Source organism: Magallana gigas, chromosome 7 (genome assembly GCF_963853765.1).
Source record: "Magallana gigas chromosome 7, xbMagGiga1.1, whole genome shotgun sequence".
Taxonomy (NCBI): domain Eukaryota; kingdom Metazoa; phylum Mollusca; class Bivalvia; order Ostreida; family Ostreidae; genus Magallana; species Magallana gigas.
This window is the reverse complement of record NC_088859.1, coordinates 47,077,369-47,096,908: the sequence shown is the minus strand read 5'-3', so window position 1 is coordinate 47,096,908 and position 19,540 is coordinate 47,077,369. Positions and strand designations below refer to the sequence as shown.

At 35.5% G+C, this 19,540-nt stretch overlaps 2 protein-coding genes across 8 annotated transcripts; one reads left to right on the top strand and one right to left on the bottom strand.

Annotated features, from left to right (window-relative positions):
- Positions 1–2,449: 2,449 nt before the first annotated feature.
- On the bottom strand, positions 2,450–4,915 carry LOC109619855 (adhesion G protein-coupled receptor E3). Its single transcript, XM_020070976.3, has one exon. The coding sequence runs from the start codon at positions 4,841–4,843 to the stop codon at positions 2,705–2,707; it is 2,139 nt and encodes a 712-aa protein (XP_019926535.3). The 5' UTR covers positions 4,844–4,915; the 3' UTR covers positions 2,450–2,704.
- Positions 4,916–8,881: 3,966 nt separating this feature from the next.
- LOC105323311 (polycystin-2) lies at positions 8,882–18,346 on the top strand. 7 transcript variants are annotated; one of them, XR_010707356.1, is made up of 15 exons: positions 8,886–9,092; positions 9,883–10,219; positions 11,097–11,210; positions 12,014–12,141; positions 12,326–12,582; positions 12,814–13,201; positions 13,309–13,545; positions 13,656–13,837; positions 13,926–14,145; positions 14,264–14,397; positions 14,493–14,610; positions 15,187–15,525; positions 15,821–16,003; positions 16,353–16,415; positions 17,042–18,346. XR_010707356.1 is itself a non-coding variant. In XM_011422426.4 (15 exons), coding segments are annotated over exons 2-15 (2,556 nt in total). In that variant the 5' UTR covers positions 8,886–9,092; positions 9,883–9,975; the 3' UTR covers positions 17,043–18,346. The 7 variants fall into 7 exon arrangements, 6 of the variants coding, with proteins under 6 accessions (XP_065921213.1, XP_011420728.1, XP_011420729.1 ...); XM_011422426.4 differs by having other exon boundaries at positions 16,353–16,363; XM_011422427.4 differs by lacking the exon at positions 16,353–16,415 and adding an exon at positions 16,183–16,202.
- The last annotated feature ends 1,194 nt before the right edge of the window (positions 18,347–19,540 follow it).

Genomic DNA, 19,540 nt, shown 5'->3' with positions numbered 1-19,540 from the left:
ACGCACTTTAATGTCATTTTTTGTTCTTTGCTTTATTGTGTGTTTATGTTTCTGGTTTACAAATGTAAATTAATATGACAATGTGATTTTGTTCACATAATGCTTTATTATTTTAACGAGTATCCATGTTATCTATATAAAACAAAAACAAAAAAAATTCAAAATTTATAGATTTAGATAAGGAAACTAGCTATTGGTAATGTGTTTCATCCAATATAATCATGATTAAAACATATTATTGATTGTGTCTCTGATCCCTCCAAGATCAGTTCACGTGGGTCTCGAGGTAGGGTCGGATTATCCCAAAAGGTCTCGATCCGACTTTTTTGCATTTTATGTCCAACAAATTAAGGGGATAAACAGAAAAAGATTTTTAACGTCGAGAAAATCAAATGGCGTGTATTTATTTTAAAGGATATGGACCGTTATTCCCAGAAAAAAATCTTCAAACACAACGTACTAACCTAAATCAAAGTACTGGTTTAACGAAAACTTAACCACCATTGCCAGGTAGTTTGCATGCCGCAATATTATTGAAATTATATGCATTCACTCTCTAAAGGTAAGGATCATGAAACACGAATTAATTACAAAATATGTGAAAATACATTGTACATGTACACCGCATGTACTTTTCAAATGGGATTAAAAGTTCATGCAATCAAATACACCTTTTTTCCAAAGGTTGGCTCGATCCAAACTATATACTGCTCTATTTTTTAGAAATTGCACCACAAAGAAAATTAATCGCAAAAATTAGACCTCCTTAGATACCTTAGAGCTCTCTATTTTACACGCGTATTTCATTCCGCAGACACGTAGCATCGTTTTTGAAAGGGGGGGGGCAGACTCATCAAAAAAAAAAAATATTGACAAGCAAAAAAAAAAAAAAAGAAAAAAGGTTACAGGGTCATTTGCAAAATCCTGATCCGTGGGGGGGGGGGGGGGTAGAAGTAGGTATACTTCTTCTTATTTTACTTCTAATTCTCTGTTTTATTTCCTTATTTTCAATTCAATTTCTCAATGGGAACAGAAAAGGGGGGTGGGAACTCCATCTTAGTTCAATTTTTGTATGTAAATTTAAGAAAAATCTTTGCTGCGCAAAAAAAAAGGGGGGGGCAGCCCCCCGGCCCGCCTGATGCAACGTGCCTGTTCCGCAAATTTTTAATTTCTTATTTCAAACAAGAGGCCCATAGGCATTGACAGTCACCTGAGTACCATAGCCCGCGTAGACGGACCTATCACTCAGGGAGTCTTATGTCCGCGTTTTAAGCCTCATTTTGGGGGTCTAAGCCCTAATCCAAAACTCCTCTTACCGTTATTCTTGCTTTTAATATTTGATGTTTGCAATTTACGTCAATTCAGAAATGGGTGGAGTAGGCAAGAATCGGAGGAATATTAGATTATCCTTTGGGGATAGCTCCAGGGGCCACGAATTGTAAACATTTGTAAAAAGAGACCTGCATACCTTCAGTGGTCACTTGTCAATAAATAAAGTGTACCCGAGAATGTTGGAAGATTTTAAAATAGCCTATCTGTCATAAAGCCCTTCAGACTTTATTGGATTTGTTCACGCCCGACCAAAATTATCACATCATAATACTCAAAGAATGATTCCCTTTTCCTTGATTATGTTCTGTATGCATCATACACATGTTATTTTATAGCTCGATGTCTTAGTTTGTCATGCGTAGAGTCCTATTGCTCGGATTCGTACATGTAGCATTAGCATTGCATAAAATATCCGTGAAGTCCGTTCCTAAGTGTGTCTTTCACCGGTTAATAATTTTCAAAGACAATTGTCAATGAGTACATGATTAATTAGTAACACACACTATGTACTATAATATACTTTTAACAGTTGCAGATTTTGAATCAGTAAGAGTCAAATTAATAAGTTTTAATCAATCATTAACCTCAGATGTATGAAAGAAGGGCATATAAACTCTAAAAATACTTTATTGTAGGATTTTATGTTTCCTGCTAAAATTTGCCTATCCCATCATGCCAGCCAGCCAACCCCACCACCACCCCCCAAATTTAATAATTCTGCAAATTCCAGAGGAGGTGGGGTAGGTACGTGCCACATTCTTCCCGATTCTGACCTTCAAAAGATCCGCGCACCATGTGCAGATAAATTGACATCGTATTTATATCATGATCAGGTTTTTCAAAAGCTGTATGAACATGAACACAATCGGATATCAATAGAAACATGGAAAAATACTCAGAAGCTGTATTTAAACAATAAAATGCTTCTTCTTTTTTTTTGGTGATTCATGCGGGAAATGAAGGTGGCGACATTGCAAAAAAAAAAAAAATCACAAGCAACGTTAGCGGGTTATGTTAAAAAAAATTCTGCAATGATCACTACCTTTAAAACCCGCATGAATCATCAAAGAAAGTATTGTTTATATACAGCTTTCTTCCAATAGAAATAACTCACATGAAATTTTCTCAGTTTAATGATTTTATCAAACAAACGTAAACTCTTAGACAATAAAATGTTACTAAACACGATTCACAACCTTTTTCTCTGGCTGCAACATTACTAGTACATATACATGCATTTAAAACTTTTATATTAAAAAAACAAATTTTTATTCACTACCACCCCACGTAAAATAGTACCAAACCCCACATGGTTCGTCTACATGTGAGTGCAGTAACATGACGGTCCATGTTCTTTGTCCAATCTCTGCACTTATCGTTTCCTGGACACGTGCTTTAGACCTTCCTCACTTTCAGATCGTGAATTTGTGGACCTTGTCAAATTAAAGGACCTAGTGCTGGAATAGATCGAAGTAGCTCCATCGCGTACGATTCGAAAAACTTTTTTCGTGCATACAAAAAACACTGTGATGAAGAAACCTTGTAAAGTGTTGAACAAGAGAAACAAATACCAGATCACGTGATCATTGGTGACTGCTGCGGCAAAGCCGAAACACCAGGTGAGTCCCATCACTACAGAGAGTTTGATGTAAATCAACAATTTACATGTGTCTTTTCTCTTAAGCACCCGGGACGTTTTTCGGGATGATGTATGTATGCTAATGGCTGATATAACGAAAAATACGAAGTTTGATAACAGCAATATAGCAATTGGTATCAAGAAAAACAGTAGTAAACCTTTGCTGTTTGAAATCCAGCAAAATCCAACGCCATACTCAGGCCTGAAGGCAAATTCTGAAACTTGATCAGTAAGGGATGCAGACCCCACAAGAACAAGAGCCCCCGACCAGGCATACAGCGAGTAAAACCGGAAACGCCGCGAGGAACTTCCCCTATTACCGGAATTTACAAATCCTTTTGAAAAGGTGAAAAATATGTCAAATGACATTACATTCATCCAGAAAAATGCCGCTAAAAATGCGAAATGTGTAAAAATTGATAGCGCTTTGCATAAACTTTGGATTTTCATCTGAAAAACAAATGGCGCCACCAAAAATAACAATTGTGCAAAGAACAGGGACGCCATTAGACACGTGAGGTTTTTCCCGGGCACATTGTGTAACTTGGACGAACAGGTATAAACACACAAGCAAAAAAAGAGACTGGTTATTGAAAGCAGTCCGCCGATGAAGGATAAAAGTCCTTCCTCCCGTGAAAAATCGGCTGTCAGCTTTGTATAAAGTATAGATTTATCAATCTGGATTTCGTTTATACAAACGTACACCGCGGTTCCGTTCTCCGACAAGGTGAATTCTTGAGTCGTTTTATTTAGAAAAAGTAAGAAGATTGTAGAGGAGTTGATCTTTTTGAACTCATTCTGGCGAAACAAGCGGGAGGCACACGGGGATGAGGTGATGTTAGGGTCGTTGGCTATCCGTTCTCTCAATAAACATTTACCATTTAGATATACAAAAGGAGGAACGCAAACTATCTCGTGACATTGGTCGGTAAATGGGTCTAGCAGGTGGCCCGTGTCGCATACTGATGGTAGGGAATCTGAGGAATCGTTTATAACCAATGATCGATAACGGGTCTCCGCTTTCTTTTTCCTCAAATTTAAATCAAACAGAACCCGGTAACTATAATTATAAAATTTCCTTTTCGTTTTGTTCGGAATTAGCTGAGATGATTTCATACTGCACGTAAGATTAGATTCTGGATAATTCTGACACCTTGCACAGTCCGTGTTCCGGAATGCTATTTTTGTTCCGAATACAGGAATATAGGGTCCTGAGATACATGACGTCATTAGTGTTTCGTTGGGGCATTTTGTCACACTGATTGCGGGAAAACAAGTCCTTTGAGTAAGGTTTGTTTCTGGAGGAGAAAAGGTCATTTCACAATCGGTATCGTTCAGTAATAAAGAAACAGATAAATTATTTGGTACAGATAATTTCCATTTACACTGAATTCCAGGATTCCATAAGATATAGTTGTCTAAATTACATCGAGCACAATACATATTTCTATACAACAACCCGGAAATTAGCCCACTCGCCGGAATTTTTCCAAAAACATCGGTGCCGTTTGCGTTTTCACATTTACTTTTAAGGAAAGTATCGCCACCTTCAGGACAGGTGTTCACAATGTATATAAAGTTGTCGGAATCTATGTCCTTCCTATATTCACATGCAATATTTGGAAAGTCCTTGTCCTCGGTTCGATTAAATATTTTCACTCCTGGACAACAGTCCCCATACACTGGGCAGTTGGAATCGCACTGACAATTTTCCGGGGTTCGGGAGGAGGAATTACCCCCACACCTGTACGTGTCCTTGCAGTATCCTTGTTCGGGGGACCAAAAACTCGATGGGAAATCCCTTGAGTCCAGTATACATAAAACACATGGAATACAACAAAAGAGAACCCTCACAAAACTATTTGCTATCATTTTCGTGGCTTCATTACTTAGAAAGAATGAAAAGAGGAAATGTAACAGGATAAATACACTCAGATGAGGAGTTTGGCACTTTTCACCATCGGCTCTAGAGAGGTGATATATATATAGGCCGGCGTTGATCGTCATGTGATTCAGGGATTATTAAGATTTCGGAAGTCAGGGGATCATCTATCTAAATATGGTTATAGGTCCAGTTCATCATTACATATGGTTTTAACAATTATGCTTCTTGTTTATCTTAACCTTGATTCAACAATCTAAAAGCTTTAAACACCAAAAAATCGACAAAACTCCAGTTAATTTTAGTGTTGTTTCTAAATGGCATGGTCTTTTATATATCGTAAAACCTTTTCCTTGATCACTGCAAGCGATTGCGTGCAATTGTGTCTTTGAAGATTTCAAAGCCGACAATAAAATTGTTTGCTATAAAATACAGGCATCTCGTTTATAAATATAGCCACATGTTGTAATATAATTAAAATGTAGGCGATCTTTTCTATTCTTGGCTCTCTTGAACTTCGATTGACCAATATGGATAGCATCCTTGACTGTCTTTTCTTGTCCGATGTGTGTTTATCTGGTGCATGTCTGTCTGTCGGTCTCTGTCATCTGATGTTGGTCTGTGCCTGTCCATTTTTCTGTCTATTTCTTGCTTAGTGTCAGTGTTTGGTGTATGCGTTTGTTTTCTATGTTAACTTTCTGTCTATGTTTCTGAATATCGAGCAGTGGCACCGGGCCTTGGATCAGGACGACTTATATAACGTTATACTTTTTTGGGGTTTTTTTTTTTGATGTAGCAAGCATTCTGTCCGAATTAAATGAATGAACCGACACGGACAGCAGCTAGGGACGAGAACTGGTCGGTTTCATTTATCATGGAAAAAAGAAACAAACTGTATTTACGTGATTTAGAAAGATTCAGTCTTTATTGCAATTAAATACGGTAAATTATGTACAACAGAATGTTGTCCAAATGTGAAAAGTCTATTGAAAATTACGCATCAGAGAGCCTTAAAATACTCTAAAAGTTGACGATTATTAACTTCATGTAAATAAACATGTAATATGGAATATTTGTAATATGTTTCCGATACTGATCTAAGAAAAGTTTTTATTCATACATTGTGTTTCATCACATGTGTGCTACTAATTTGTTTTGTGCTTTCTTAACGTCCACTTTGTGTGCGTGACTGGGGAAGGAGGGCACTGAAGTGGTGCAGTTAGTCACGGCGATTCACGTTTTAATCCCTCACTGGAATGAATGAACGTGGGTCCACTCGGAACAGGAAATGTATCACTTGATTATCTGTATACTAGTTAACACGTTGTCTTAATAAGGAATGTGACGATATTATTTACACTACCACTGGTCATGATAAATTTGGAAGAAAAGGTGTTAAAAATTAGGACTGTGTGTCGCGTGGTAAAAAGTAACGCGATGCATCACGATATCATAGAGAAAAATAACGATATGTCGTGATATACCAGGTTCTTACGGCGACTGCTTTTTTCAATATAATTTTTCTATTTAAAGAAAATATTAATTGGCGTTTCCTTTTCAACATATCTAATCGTCTGTCTGAAGCAAACGTTAAAGCAGTAATAAAATAACTATAAGGTTAACCATTTTAAAAATATCATAATGATTAAACATTACTGACTTCTTAATTAAGGTACACCATTATCAATTCAAAGCATGTCATTGCAGTGGCGTCGGAAGCAAGTGTGTGTGTGTGTGTGGGGGGGGGGGGGGGGGGGTAGGGGGTGGGGGGGAGTAGAATCTTGACGAGCAAAAAGAATTAAAACTAAGTACCCCCCACTTTTTGCAAAGTTAGACCTAACCATGAGGCACATAGCATCAGAGAGGGTCCAGCCCCCTCCCCCCCCCCCCCCCCCCCACTTTTTCTCGCAGCAAACATAATTTACCTTAAAAAGATTGAAATGTTAATAGTGATATTGAAAAATTGTAGTCATCGGTAGTATTAAAAAAATCGTTTCATGTATCGATGCAATATATCGAACTCCTCTGCATCACAGTACAACAATGGAGAGAGAGAGAGAGAGAGAGAGAGAGAGAGAGAGAGAGAGAGAGAGAGAGAGAGAGAGAGAGAGAGATCCCGACCAGTCCTGTAGAATCTGACATAAGGTGGTAATTCTGGTAATTCATTTTTATTCCTCCGTGATACATTGGTTCACACGGCTTAATTGTCTATTTTCTATTCATGTAGAACGTTGTTGCATTTCCTCCAATTTTCAGAATTTTTATCTGGCTTTTAATTTCTATTCACCCATTTTTACAATTTCTTTCCCTTTTCTTTTTTATACGATTATTTTGAAAAATGTACAAAAACGTTGCGAAGGGACCCAAATTTGATATCGTTTAACATAAATTGTTATATTGCTTTTGATATGTGTGAATGTGTGTTTTTAAGAAAAACCCCATTTGTAAATAGAATAAAGAAGTAAAAAACGTATCGATTTTGCAGTAGTCAGAGAATGTGGGAGTATTAAAATCTTTTCAGTATACAGTTCCACACTCAGGGATATATGATGGGGCTCTCATGACGTGCCTTGCACGCCAAATTTCTCTTTTGTTTATAAATACAATATTTGTATACAAATTTCATGGAAGGAGAACTCTTGTTTAAAAGTAGATTTAAGTCAATAAAATTGATAAACGTTTTTTGGTGGAAAGTTTAACTTCCTTATCGCCCCTGAAATCATGATATCCAAATAAACTTTTTTGTGTATAAACTTTTATTGATGGCGATCATAGGTCTCATGAACATACGGGAAATATAATAATACGAAAAACAGCGATCGATGAGAATAAGATTAAACTGCTATGCGATTTATTGATCTACATCGGTTCTGTCCATGGGAATCAACATCTGTCTATGTTAACACGCTTTTTGGTCCAAAATGTGTATTCAAACAATAAATGGAATACTTTCAAAAATATATAAAAATATTCGCGCGCGGTTCAAGATGCGTACACTTAGAAATTAACCAAAATAGTTCTAAAGATAAATATTTTTAACTTATTTCATTTTCACTTTTTAAAATTTCTTTTCATCATATGAAACATATAAATATATGATGCTCAATTTTAATCTATAAATTTCAAACAATAGAACCCCTAAAAAAAAAGATTTGGAAAAAACAAAAACGATTCATGGCAGTTTTTTTAAGATGCAACAATTTTTGTGTGATTATTAGGAATTGATAGACAGGTGATCAATATACATATAAAATAGAATACTGAGCTAAACAACTGTCTCCTGGCATAATTTACCTTTAAAATACGTCTGTAACTTTATTTTATTGTGAAAAGTAAATTATGCACAAAGGAAGCAACTTATTTTTAAAAATGTGATAAGTACGATTATGCGCGTGTGTGTAATTTAGTGATATAATTTACCGCGGTCAATTTAGCCGGAGTAATTTTAAAAACTCCCTGACTGTTGTTATTAACCTCCCCATCTCTCTCTCTCTCTCTCTCTCTCTCTCTCTCTCTCTCTCTCTCCCTCCCTCCCTCCCCCTCTCTCTCTACCTTTCTAAAACAAGAAGTTGATCTAAATAAGACTTATTCTTTTCAGTCTGCGGGTCTCAATAAACTCTAGAATAGATTGGCAGAGTGGTTTTTTTTAAAGTTTGATTCATTTATTTCTTCAAATCTAACTAATTTACCGATTGAGTAAGGATAACTAATTAAACTATCAATTGTAAAACTGGCTATTGGTGACTGGAGACGTGTCTAATATGTTCAGATTTAAATGTCTTCTTTACAATTGATGCAATCTATTTTATGAACAGTTTATCAAGATGTACGCTATTGACAAATGTTGTAACGTTGAAGCCTAACTAAGTTTCATCGACCGAGCATTCGATTGTCATATTTTAAAAAACAGTTGTGGCCTATGGACAAAGTTCTCCGTAGTGTATTAAGATGTGTACATTCCGGACTCAATCAATGGATCCTATTGATTTTACCTATGCTTAGAATGCGCCACCACAGGTAAAGCTAACACTTTATTCCACAATAATCGCCGAAAATCAATGAAAATGAATATTTAATGGGACAGGTTTCCAAAAGTTTTGTTTCAGCAGCTACTTATTGTTATTTTCTGCTGACGCCATTATTGATCTGGGACCATCACCGTGGCAGCGGGTCGATCGCCGTATAAAGACCTATTACGTACCAGTTTCGCCCAACATCCGTGCAGCACTTTTCAGAAAGGTAAGCTCTTGTGATTTATCTTCTTTTTTTTTTAGCGATATCTGAGTATTTTGCCATTTTCTTTTCAATTATCATATTATTTAGCCATGGATGAAAACCATTTGGACAACAATGTTCCACTTATCGTAAATTTAAAAAAAAATAATTTTTGGTCAGTGATTTAGATCTAATAATTAGTGAAATAAACATGCATTTAGCAGTTGGATATTACCACAGACATGTATTGAATATATGATTTATTATAGTTCATATTTATAAAGATGATCACTGAAATAAAAGTTCTTGTATTGGTTGATAAAATCGCCTTGATAGATTACTCTGAAGAACTTTTACATTGCATCTTAAGAAAGGTAAACTTTTCAAGTTCCCGAATACATTAGATTGTATAAATAACGTTTTCTCTTTCAATGCAGAAATAACCCAGTTCCCTCGTTGACAGTGAAAAAATCAGACTAAATAAACGAACGATTTACCTAACGATAAAAGCGCCACCTATTGAAAATATTTACTTTAATTAGACATGAGTGGTCGTTCTTGATAGCAGCATCATCAACCAAACAATTTTCCATTACTTTGTAAACTTTTTGAAAGAGTGACGTGTAAGTGAGGATATGCTGTTCTGATCAATCTTTAACTTCGAAACCTACTCAAGCATATCATTGTTTTGATAGTAACGAAAGAAAAGTTAAGTCCAGTGTAAACTTTCATGACTTCACAAACTGCAATTGATCACATTGGTTATGCGTCTGAACCGATCGCCTGACTGAGTTGATACTTTCTGTCTTTTCAGTTTCACAAATCGCTGCGTTCGTACATAGGTCTCATATCTAACTTTTGGCACACAGTCAAATAGGCTTTGTTGTGATTGTTCCAAGACTTAATCATGACCTCGCGGGACAATCGTCCTACCAGTGCTCAGTCACGCACGGCTTGGGGTACCGACATGGACTCTGGTTACGGTAGACCGGACAATCAGTTCGAGTTTGGGCCCAGAGACGACCCGGATTTACCAGTGGCAATGGAAAACGATATATACATGGATCGCGACAAGGGAAAAAACGAGGTGGCTCCTACCAAACCCACCGAGAACCAGGGATGCTTCACCAAATTCAGGAAGGGCGTTAGATGTAAGTTTAGAAATTCATCTTATATATCCAATGATCAAAACAATTTAACCTATTATACTATAGCAGATTTAATAACCATTCAACAAAATGGGACAAGGGAAGGCCAGGGAAGGGGTCTTGATTGAAGTATGTCAGATTTGTATATTGATTATAATTGTATAGAGATAGGTATTGCAATTGTTCACATTGGTGAATATACACTCTTTTACTGCTAAACTGTCAGTTAATACACACAATTTGATTTCATAATGTTATATTTCTAAAACAGTAGATAAATGTTTCATATACATGTAAATCATTAACGTCAAATTATTTTGTGAGAAAAACTGGGAAAGATGTAAATTTTTAAATTTAAACAAAGAAAGAACTGTTTTCTGTTCCTAGAGGAAAATGGTTTTTAATTTTATCTCTGTTTTGGGGCCCATGTGTGTATTCAATCTTTGTCCTGCTTTCAATACTTATTGATTAAATACTGAGCCAAGGATCGGACATTTAAATTTTGTTTGTTCAAGTTTACTTAGTAAAGGATTTTAGACCAAAGTCTTCTAACACTGAATTGAAATGAATCATTGATTTCTAATGGCAAATTTTTAAAATTTTGTGAGGAATTTATGTTCCATGCACTGCCTCATCCCAAATTAGGGGTTTGATAAGGAATCTGCAAAAATTAAATAATTATCAAACATATATACATAAATATATATCAATGGGGGCATTAAATATCATGTATTATTGCAGGATAATTTAAGCCTCTTTTTTTCACTTTTATTTGATTAAAAATTATCAGATTTCTGCAGAAATGTGAAAAGAAAAGTAATCATATACATACTTAAGTGGTACTCTAATTGATTATGGTTGTGTTGTCATTTGTATTTAGCTCTGTGGGCGACCAGGCAGACTGAGGAGACAAAGGGAAACAGAGAACTCCACGTGAAGACCACACTGAGAGAACTCATCATCTACCTGGTGTTCCTCATCATCCTTTGTGTTGGTAAGAGGGACAAAAGATATCACAGACATTGCATGTATCAGTAAAAGAAACCAACCCAAACAAAGAAAAAAACAATCTATCTGCACAAAATGAAGCATCTCTGGTATTTTCCACTGCATTGATCTTTGATGTTTTATTCCTGAAAACATTGATTGTTTTATTGATTTTTCGTACCTGGAAAAGAAGCTTATGCATATTCCATGAGCTTAGCACACCAAAGCAGCAATTATCAATACACATGAAATATTGATCTCTGCTCTTTGGTGTGTATGGCTTTATCGATTGGAATTTTACTTCAAAACTACCTGTGTTGATATAATCAAGTATAGGGAGGGGAAAAAAAGAAATTCTGAATGTTATTGATTACCTGTTAATTGAAAATTCCTCAACTGAAACTAGCATTTTATAGCATAAATTTTACTTAGTACAAGGGATACAAAATACAAGTGATAGATAGGTTGATGATTGATTGTAAACAAAAAACATTTGACTTACCCTTTCAAATCAAGTTTCCATGATTTAAAGTTCCTATTAGTACTACAGTACAAGTTGATATAACTGAAAAGCAGAAAGATTTTCTTTCATGTGCTTATTTTGCATATCAACATTTTATTTACCCATCTGAATACAAATGCTAGTACATGTACTTCTTTGAGGGGAAATCTATTGTATTACCAGGATTCAATAACTGATTTATTTACTGCTTCTTAATGTAAAGAAATTACTGATAATGATATAAGATGAATATTGCCCATCACTAATGTGTATGAATTAATAATATGAGATTGATTTGATTATTTCAGTGACCTTTGGAATGACCTCCACTACCATGTACTACTACACCAAGGTCATGAGTGACCTGTTTTTGGACACCACCCATGAATCTGGCGGTACTTTCAGGACAATCACCAACGTTGATGATTTCTGGAAAGTGAGTACATGTGTACAATGCATTCCTTAAATTTTATCTGAATTAATATTTTTCATCACTTTTACAGTTTATATTCTCTGTAGAAATTTCATATACTTATTTTATGAAAAATAGATATTGATATGCAGGCAGTACATGTAGTTATTGTATTTTGTACTGACCTCTTTCCCTGTGCAATACGTAGTTTGCCCGAGGCCCTCTGATCAAAGGTCTGCACTGGGAGACCTGGTACAACAATGAACCCCTACCTCCCTCTGAACAAGGCTACATTTACTACGAGAACAAACTGCTGGGACTCCCCCGTCTCCGTCAACTCAGAGTCAGTTCCAACTCTTGTGTGGTCCATGAAAACTTCAAAGATGTCATCCGTGAATGCTACGACTCTTACTCTGCCAATCTTGAGGACAAGACTACTACGGCCAATGCTGATAACTACACAGCGTAAGTACAGGTTCAGAAGTTATTTGATGTGCCAGTATGTGTCACTGGTGCAGTGCTTGGAGAATTAAGTCTGAATTTTTATGTTTACCATGTAATTAAAGTCTGAAATATCTTAATGAATGTATTTTCAAATATATATATATTGCCAGTTTAACAAGTCATACATGGATGTAATCATTATTTCAGAAGAAAGTTATGTTATTCAATATAGATAATTTTTTGTCCTTGCAGATTCGCCTACAAGACTGAAGAGGAACTGGATGGAAGCAGCCATGAGGCAACCATTGCGACATACAGTGGAGCTGGATATGTTCAGAATCTTGGCAAAACACAAAATGAATCCCTGGAAGTCATAACATATTTGTTTAATAAACTGTGGATAACGCGAGGGACTAGAGTATTGTTTGTTGATTTCACTGTGTACAATGCCAACATCAACTTGTTCTGTGCCATCCGGCTGATTGTGGAGTTCCCAGCCACTGGTGGAGCCATTCCATCTTGGGATTTCCGTACCGTCAAGCTGATCAGATACGTTACCATCAAGGACTATTTCATCATGGCCTGTGAACTTATCTTTGCCCTCTTCATCGCATATTACATTGTTGAGGAAGCCCTTGAGGTAAATTTTACATAGATAGCATATAGAAATTTAGTTTAATCATCTGTATTTTATAATAGGGCTGATCTTTCTTTTTGATTTTAAAAGAGATTTTAAATGTTTTACAGATCAAGAAACACAAGCTGTCATACTTCAAGAGTCTGTGGAACATTCTGGATCTGACTGTGATCATCATTGCCCTGCTGTGTATCGCGTTTGACATATATCGGACGGTGGAAGTAGACAACAAACTCAGCGAGCTCATCAGTCACCCAGACCAGTATGCTGACTTTGAGTTCCTCAGTTACTGGCAAACAAGATTCGACAACGCCATTGCTATTGCTGTGTTCTTTGCATGGGTGAAGGTAAGATTTCCATAATTATTAGAGACTTAAGACTTTGAATCATGCAATGAAAAGCAGTTCTCTATTAATATGTACATGTAGTAACTGAAGACCAATGTTTTTCTTAACAGATTTTCAAATACATCAGTTTTAATAAGACCATGACCCAGCTCTCCTCCACCCTTGGTCGTTGTGCCAAAGATCTGCTCGGATTTGCAGTCATGTTTTTCATCATCTTCTTGGCTTTCACCCAGCTTGGATATCTGTTGTTCGGAACCCAAGTCAAGGATTTCAGCAATTTCGGCAACTCTTTGTAAGACAGTTATGATCTTTGATTTTTTTTCTGAAAATTTTCACTCCAGCACTGTAGATATAAAGGAACTTGTCCATTCTTTCCCTAGCTTCACACTGTTCCGTATCATCCTGGGAGACTTTGACTTCCATCAGCTGGAGGCTGCCAACAGGTACCTGGGACCTATCTTCTTCATGCTGTTTGTCTTCTTCGTATTCTTTGTCCTGATCAACATGTTCTTGGCCATCATCAACGACACCTACTCTGAAGTGAAGGGAGACATGGCTAACCAGATGAATGAGTTTGAGATGACTGACTACTTCAAGAGAGTAAGCCATGCATCTAATCAGATTACAAAAAAGAAATCTTTGTTTTAATAAGTCTTCCTGTGGTCTAGTTGAATTGCATGTAATATTACTAAAAAAAATTTTTGTGACATTTTTGCAGGGATACCAGAAGATGGTAGACAAACTGAACCTGAAACGTGACAAGATCCAGGATATCCACGAAACCCTGAAACACGCCGACATCAACGGTGATGACAAACTCGACTTCGACGAGTGGAGACAGGACCTCAAAACGTAAGTTTGCTAATCAAAGGACATCCATTTAGTCTCAGAGATACTTAATAGAGTTGGAATATATATACTGACCAGTTAAAAACAATTTCTTGTAGCCGTGGTTATGCTGACGGTGAAATTGAGGCTCTATTTGCCAAGTATGACATTGATGGGGATCGTGTTTTGGACAAAGATGAACAAATCAGAATGCAAGAGGATCTCAATAACCAAAAGGTATTTAGCAATAACTTCTAAGAAAGAGTTGATTGAGTTGATTTGATGAAAAAAAAAGATATGAAAAGCTAATTTTGTTGGTTAAAAATTTTTGAATGTTAATTTCAGTTATTTTTGGGAGGCAAAAATTAATCACCCTTTTTCACAAGAAATGTATTCAAAGAATTATTGTCAGAGTAAGGGTATTTATTGTAGAGAAGCATGTTTAAATATAGAAAACTAAAAGGCAATAAAGGAAAAAGGAAGGTAAAATGTGCATCAATAACCCAAGCTGCTTATGACATTAACATGATCATATTTTACACAAAGCAAATATTTTGCACTGTCAATCCTTAATGGATTGCTGATAATCCAAGCACTGGCATAGTATTTAGTCCAAGAAATCAACTGACTTAAGAGTGCCACTGCTTTTTCACTACCATAGTGACCAAATACCACTTATTTCTTTCGCAGTACTCACCTGACGTGGAGTAAACGCTGATCAATTTACATTGATGATGAGTTAATATGTTCCCAAATTAAAGACATAGCAAATTTATGAACATAAGTTGTAAGTGTTATTTACCTATCCAATAGGCTGCTCTCAATAAAGAATATGATGAACTGGAGAAGACTGGAAACAGACCTGGAACAGCACGCAGGGCCAGCAGCAGGATCAGCGAGAACGACGACAGCGGAGATGAAAGCTCGGAAATGGATGAAAATGGATCCAAATCTACCAGATCAGGCAGAGGATCAAATGGTGTATCATACGAAGAATTCACAGTTTTATCCCGAAGGGTGGATAGAATGGAACATTCAATTGGCAGTATTGTCTCTAAAATTGATGCTGTTCTAGTTAAATTAGAGGCAATGGAAAAAGCAAAACTCAAACGCAGAGAAACAATGGGCAAAATATTAGACAGCATCACAGAGGTATGACAGCAAATCTTTTTTGTATAACAAGACATTTTTTAACTTAACTTGCACCAGTCTGAAAAGTATTAAACAAGATATCCCAGTCCTCTAAACGATAAATCACTTGAGTTTCAGTGATACACTTGTTCACATTTGTACCTGTAATTCATTGTGTGATTGTTTTAACAAGTTTGCTCACTTTGTCACTGCAAAAGGACAGACTCCATTCACCTTGATGGATGGTCAGTGCATTCACTGGTAGGCAAGTCTGTCACACTTTGTACACTGTGTAATAATATCGTGTGTTGTTTAGACCGATGGCAGCAATAGTGATGAAATAAAAAGAGAACAAATGGAAAAATTAGTCAGAGAAGAATTAGAGCGATGGGATTCAGAGACATCATTTTCACCCAGTGGGCGCGGTGCCTCTCCCAGTAGTGGGAGCAGTGCCCGGGGGGTCAGAGCTAGATCCCGACCAGGCTCCGGACAGCATGGGGTAAGTCAGAGTAGAGGCTAGAACATTTTTTTCATAATTACTGGAAAATGCTTCAAAATATTATATTTTATCAGTTAGGTGTGGGAGTGTAAATTAGACTTTATAGAGTTCACAGTGGGATTTTGTTACTTGTATTCATTGCATAAATCAACACTTAAATTTGATCTACTTGTATGAAGGCCAAGAAATAGTTATTGGGGTATGTTAGGTTTGGATTATTGAGTGAATTAATATTTTTTAATGAACTTTAAAGCTAATGTAGTATTTGACAATAACAGACTTAACACATTTTCATTGTTGATTATATATATCTGTTACTTATAAAACATTTGACTTGTCATTAATGCAGAGTTTGGAATAGTAAGTTTTATATAGAATGTTCTGTTCGTTTAGACCTCAGAAGTGTAATATGGTAAATATGTCGGCACCAAATTATTTATAGTCAAAATTTAAACAAATCTGTTTTGTTTCATTTTGACATATCATTTTGTTGCAACTTGCGTTTATGTTAACTTGTTACTTTATTTCTTACTGTAGAGAAGTTTATTAGTTTCAGTATACATGTACATATGGTGTAAATGTATCTTAATTTTCCTTTTTTGTTTTTTTTGTATAGTACATGTACTTTGAAAATGTCTTGACATTTACTCAATAGTCAAGGGTTGTGATTTCAAAGAACCATGACATTTGTGTTTTTGTTGTTTTTTTTACTAACAAAGTTTGATCACATGATAATGAATTTGACGAATAATCAAAGTCTTAATAACAATAACTAGTAAATAATGAAATAATGGTAATGGAAATTTGTGCAGAAAACAGTACATTTACTACTGAGTTAATTACATTAAAAATAAATGTAATTTTAAAAATGAAACCTTATTGACAGAGATTTTCTAATGTTCTATGAAGAGAATACATAAAAGTTTAATTTTTTTTTCCAAAAAATAAAATTTCTCAACATATTTTAAAAAACATAGATTTACAGGACTGTTTTTGCTCGGTTCTCGCTGAAAGTAATTATCATTCTCTTCCTTTCAGGATTACTATGACTCCCGAGGGTACCATGTATGAACAAACGAATTCGAACAATGACGTTTTACTTTATCATTCCTGCCATTGAGCTGAATCTCGCAGTTTTCTAGCAGTTGTATTGAGTGTCTGTAGCCGCTGCAGAATTCCTAGCACTTCTTAATGGGATAACTCTCTGCTGACATTCTCTGAAACCATTTTTGTTGTGTGACTGTGATAGATATATTATCAACATTTTTAATATTAACATAGTGCTGAAGTCTTCTGAGCATTTGACAAATACTATGATGTTAGATTTAGCTAAATATAAAAAAGAATTAAGAGCCTTTTAAAGATCAAAGGTTTGAAGGAGACCATCGGAAAATGAGCAGAGCCACACCCACATAAACCACCTACACACAAATCTGACATCATTGGACAATTTGTCACATGCTTAGTTCAAATGTCCTGATGGGGACCAACAGAAATTTATGCAATTGCTAAACTGCTGATAGCATCGACCATTGTATCCTGCATTTTGATAAATTTTTGGTGTTTTATTATCTATATTATATTTACATATTTATGAAAACCAGTGTGCTTTTGCAGAGTACCGTCCAATACCATCTTTAATTTGTTTACCTCCTTATCAACAGTAAGCTATCCCATTTTGAATTGTGCATTATTTCTTTAGATGCCTACAGTTTATAATTGTGATGTGTTAATCTAGTCTATATGTCTCCATTGTTTTCAAATTTCGGTTATGTTGTCCAATTTACAGGATTTCTTGTTTTATATATTGTTGAACCTCCGATCAAATTTGTCCCTAATTGCATTTCCACAGAGCTTGTCAGACATACTAAAACTAAACCTTGCAATACAACCTGAGCTGAACTAATTGCAATACTTACTGTATGTGATCTTTCTTCTGTTTTTATTGTGTCACTCTCAACAATTCATGATTTGTTTGGTCATGAAGCTCTATCAACTCTCAAAGTCTCATCAGAAATCCGTCCATGTCTGATGTTTGTAACCTCCGAGTCCCACCATGATCAATGTCCAAACTATTGAAGAAGAAAAAAACGAGGTCAATTTGGCAAATACCAAACCATGAACTTAATTATCATTTGTAAATAGATTGTGTTTTTAATGTGAAAAATAATTTGTGACATAATAATACTAGTATATATGTCTATACTTTTGGAAACTATAAATTTTGATGAAGATCACGTGAGAGTTCAGAGGTTACAGACGAGGTTGTAACCCTGTTGTGTCCGACACTTTGTGGTAGCTGTACTTAACTTGTTACCTAGCTATTAAACTTCACTGCATTGACATGGTGTTGCTTGTGATTGATAGTCACTGCCCGAGACTGGATAGTTACTAACCCTACAGCAGGAGACCAGTTTGTAGCATGACGTGTATGATACACAAAGATTTATATCGAAGATGAAACCATTGAAAATTAAGCATTAACAAAGTAGAGAAACGCATGCATATCTCGTAATTTTAATAGATTAGCATGGTAATGAACATCACACAAGTATATATTATTATGTTATTAAAATAAATGTATACAAATCTTAACTTCTCGGTTGGCGTTGCATTTACATGTAAGTTATATATAGCGTATTTTTTCGCGATCAACTGTTGGAAAATACTGTCCCTCACTTATTCAAACGAAGTGTTTTGGGTTTATTACACATTTGAAGTCAATCGGGTTTTTAAAAATATTTATAATCTCATATTTCCAACCTTTTAAAGAATAGGAACGCTTTTGAGTAAATTCGCTTAAGTAAGGTGGTAGGGGACAAATAGTGATATTAATTTGGATAAAAGTACTTTGATTTTAAAAATATATTTTCACCGGTTTATAATTTTCAGATACAGAAAATACTAGTATGTTTTAAAACATTTTGAAAGGTAAGAAAGACCGAGCGGCATTTGAAATCGTGTCTTATAGATGGGTAGCTAACGCTATAACCCATTGCGCTAAAAGTTACAGGACCACCCATTTCAAGATTGAAATTATCCTTACTGTTATGTTCTCCTTGCTAACTTGTAATGATGAGTTTGACCTTGCTGTAATGACAGTCTTAGCGTAACTTGAGCTCGATATCATTGATTTCATCGATGATTGTTAAATATTGATATCACTGTTTTAATAAGTTGACTTAATGACAAACTTTTTCTCATGGTTTTAACAGGTCGAGACCACTATATTTTGTGACGTCGGCATAAATTTGCATACTAAATTAACAATCTGTTTACTTTTATCGAATGAGTTGCAAAGCATTGTGGGCTACTACAAGTTTCAGTGTATACAAAGCGTATTGAAAATATATACCAATTTGAATTGTCCTTTGGAAACTCAGTTTGAATGATTTTTCAGAATTTATGAAATTAATATGGGCAATTATGTCTGAACTTCAATTTCTATGCTCACATTTAAAAGATATTGCATATTAGGACTTATATTAACCTATATAAATACCCCATTGTCAATGTTCAAAACAGAGGTACGCCTAT

Excerpts from the sequence above, each read along its gene's own strand:
- LOC109619855 (XM_020070976.3), bottom strand. The coding sequence starts at position 4,843 with ATGATAGCAAATAGTTTTGTGAGGGTTCTCTTTTGTTGTATTCCATGT.
- LOC105323311 (XM_066065140.1), top strand. The coding sequence starts at position 9,976 with ATGACCTCGCGGGACAATCGTCCTACCAGTGCTCAGTCACGCACGGCT. Across the intron at positions 11,211-12,013 it reads CCTCATCATCCTTTGTGTTG|TGACCTTTGGAATGACCTCC; the intron begins GTAAGAGGGACA and ends TGATTATTTCAG. Across the intron at positions 14,146-14,263 it reads TGACTGACTACTTCAAGAGA|GGATACCAGAAGATGGTAGA; the intron begins GTAAGCCATGCA and ends ACATTTTTGCAG.